This window comes from Fulmarus glacialis, unplaced genomic scaffold, assembly GCF_000690835.1.
Source record: "Fulmarus glacialis isolate BGI_N327 unplaced genomic scaffold, ASM69083v1 scaffold31838, whole genome shotgun sequence".
Lineage (NCBI taxonomy): Eukaryota > Metazoa > Chordata > Aves > Procellariiformes > Procellariidae > Fulmarus > Fulmarus glacialis.
In genome coordinates this window covers 1-1,095 of record NW_009230653.1, presented here as the reverse complement: position 1 = coordinate 1,095, position 1,095 = coordinate 1, and the positions used below count along the sequence as shown (strand labels likewise).

General features: G+C 61.4%; 1 protein-coding gene across 1 annotated transcript; it reads left to right on the top strand.

The window, feature by feature from the left end:
• Positions 1-178: 178 nt before the first annotated feature.
• Positions 179-770, top strand: LOC104081533 (actin-related protein 2/3 complex subunit 4-like; the record flags this gene model as incomplete). The annotated part of the gene is given in 4 exon segments (XM_009584317.1): positions 179-222; positions 225-283; positions 364-459; positions 600-770. Coding segments are annotated over 4 exon segments (370 nt in total), but the record flags the coding sequence as incomplete, so codon positions are not given.
• Between the last annotated feature and the right edge of the window lie 325 nt (positions 771-1,095).

The window sequence follows — 1,095 nt, the reverse complement described above, 5'->3', positions numbered from 1 at the left end:
GAGGGGGATCTAGCTCGGGATGGACGCCTCTGGGAGGCAGAAGGCATCATGTAGCAGCATGAAGCAAAACCTCCGCACCTCTGTGATCCCTCAGCTCCCCGCTTGTGCGCTCCCCATCCCTGTTTCTGACCAGTAAATGCTTCCTTCTGAGTCAGTCCTGCCCTTCCTCTGCTCGCAGGAGCAGCAAAGAGCTGCTGTTGCAGGCCGGGAGTATCATTTTTTTTAGAAGGTCCTCATCGAGGGCTCCATTAACTCCGTGCGTGTCAGCATAGCGGTGAAGCAGGTGAGGTGGGGGGTGCGGGCAGCGGGCTGGCAGCTCACGCCTGGTGCGGGGGAAGCCTCACTTCCCTTTTCTCTCCCCAGGCCGATGAGATCGAGAAGATCTTGTGCCACAAATTCATGCGCTTCATGATGATGAGAGCCGAGAACTTCTTCATCCTGCGCAGGAAGCCCGTGGAGGTGAGGTGACAGGGAGGGGGCAAAGCAGCTCCCGGCTCTGCTCCTGGCACCGGGGGGGGGCTCCAGTGCGGAACTGGGATGCTAGGTTGCGTGGTCAGTGGCCTGGGTGCTCATCCCCAGGGTGCTTCTCTCTTCCCCAGGGCTATGACATCAGCTTCTTGATCACAAACTTCCACACGGAGCAGATGTACAAGCACAAGCTGGTGGACTTTGTCATCCACTTCATGGAGGAGATCGACAAGGAGATCAGTGAGATGAAGCTCTCTGTCAATGCCAGGGCCCGCATCGTGGCAGAGGAGTTCCTCAAGAACGTAAGGCTCTGAACCAGGAGGAGTCGGGTCCCTTATTTTGGGAGTGGGGTGGGGACTCTGCCCAGGGAACCTCTTGGGGACAGAAGGGAGGGTGCCCAGGGGAGCTCGCACCTCATGAGGTGACAGCTTTGAAACCCCCAGCTTTGAGGCCCCCAGACGGCGCTCGGGGGCGGGCAGCAGCCGGGGGGACGTGGCCCTTCTGGTGGCTGCTGCGATGGGACGCGCAGTCCCTGGGCAAGGCAGCGGGAGAGGCTGAGCGTGGAGCTCCGGCAGCGGCGGCTGCCCTCGGCCTCCCTCCCCGGTGCCAGGAGGGTGACGGCCCAGC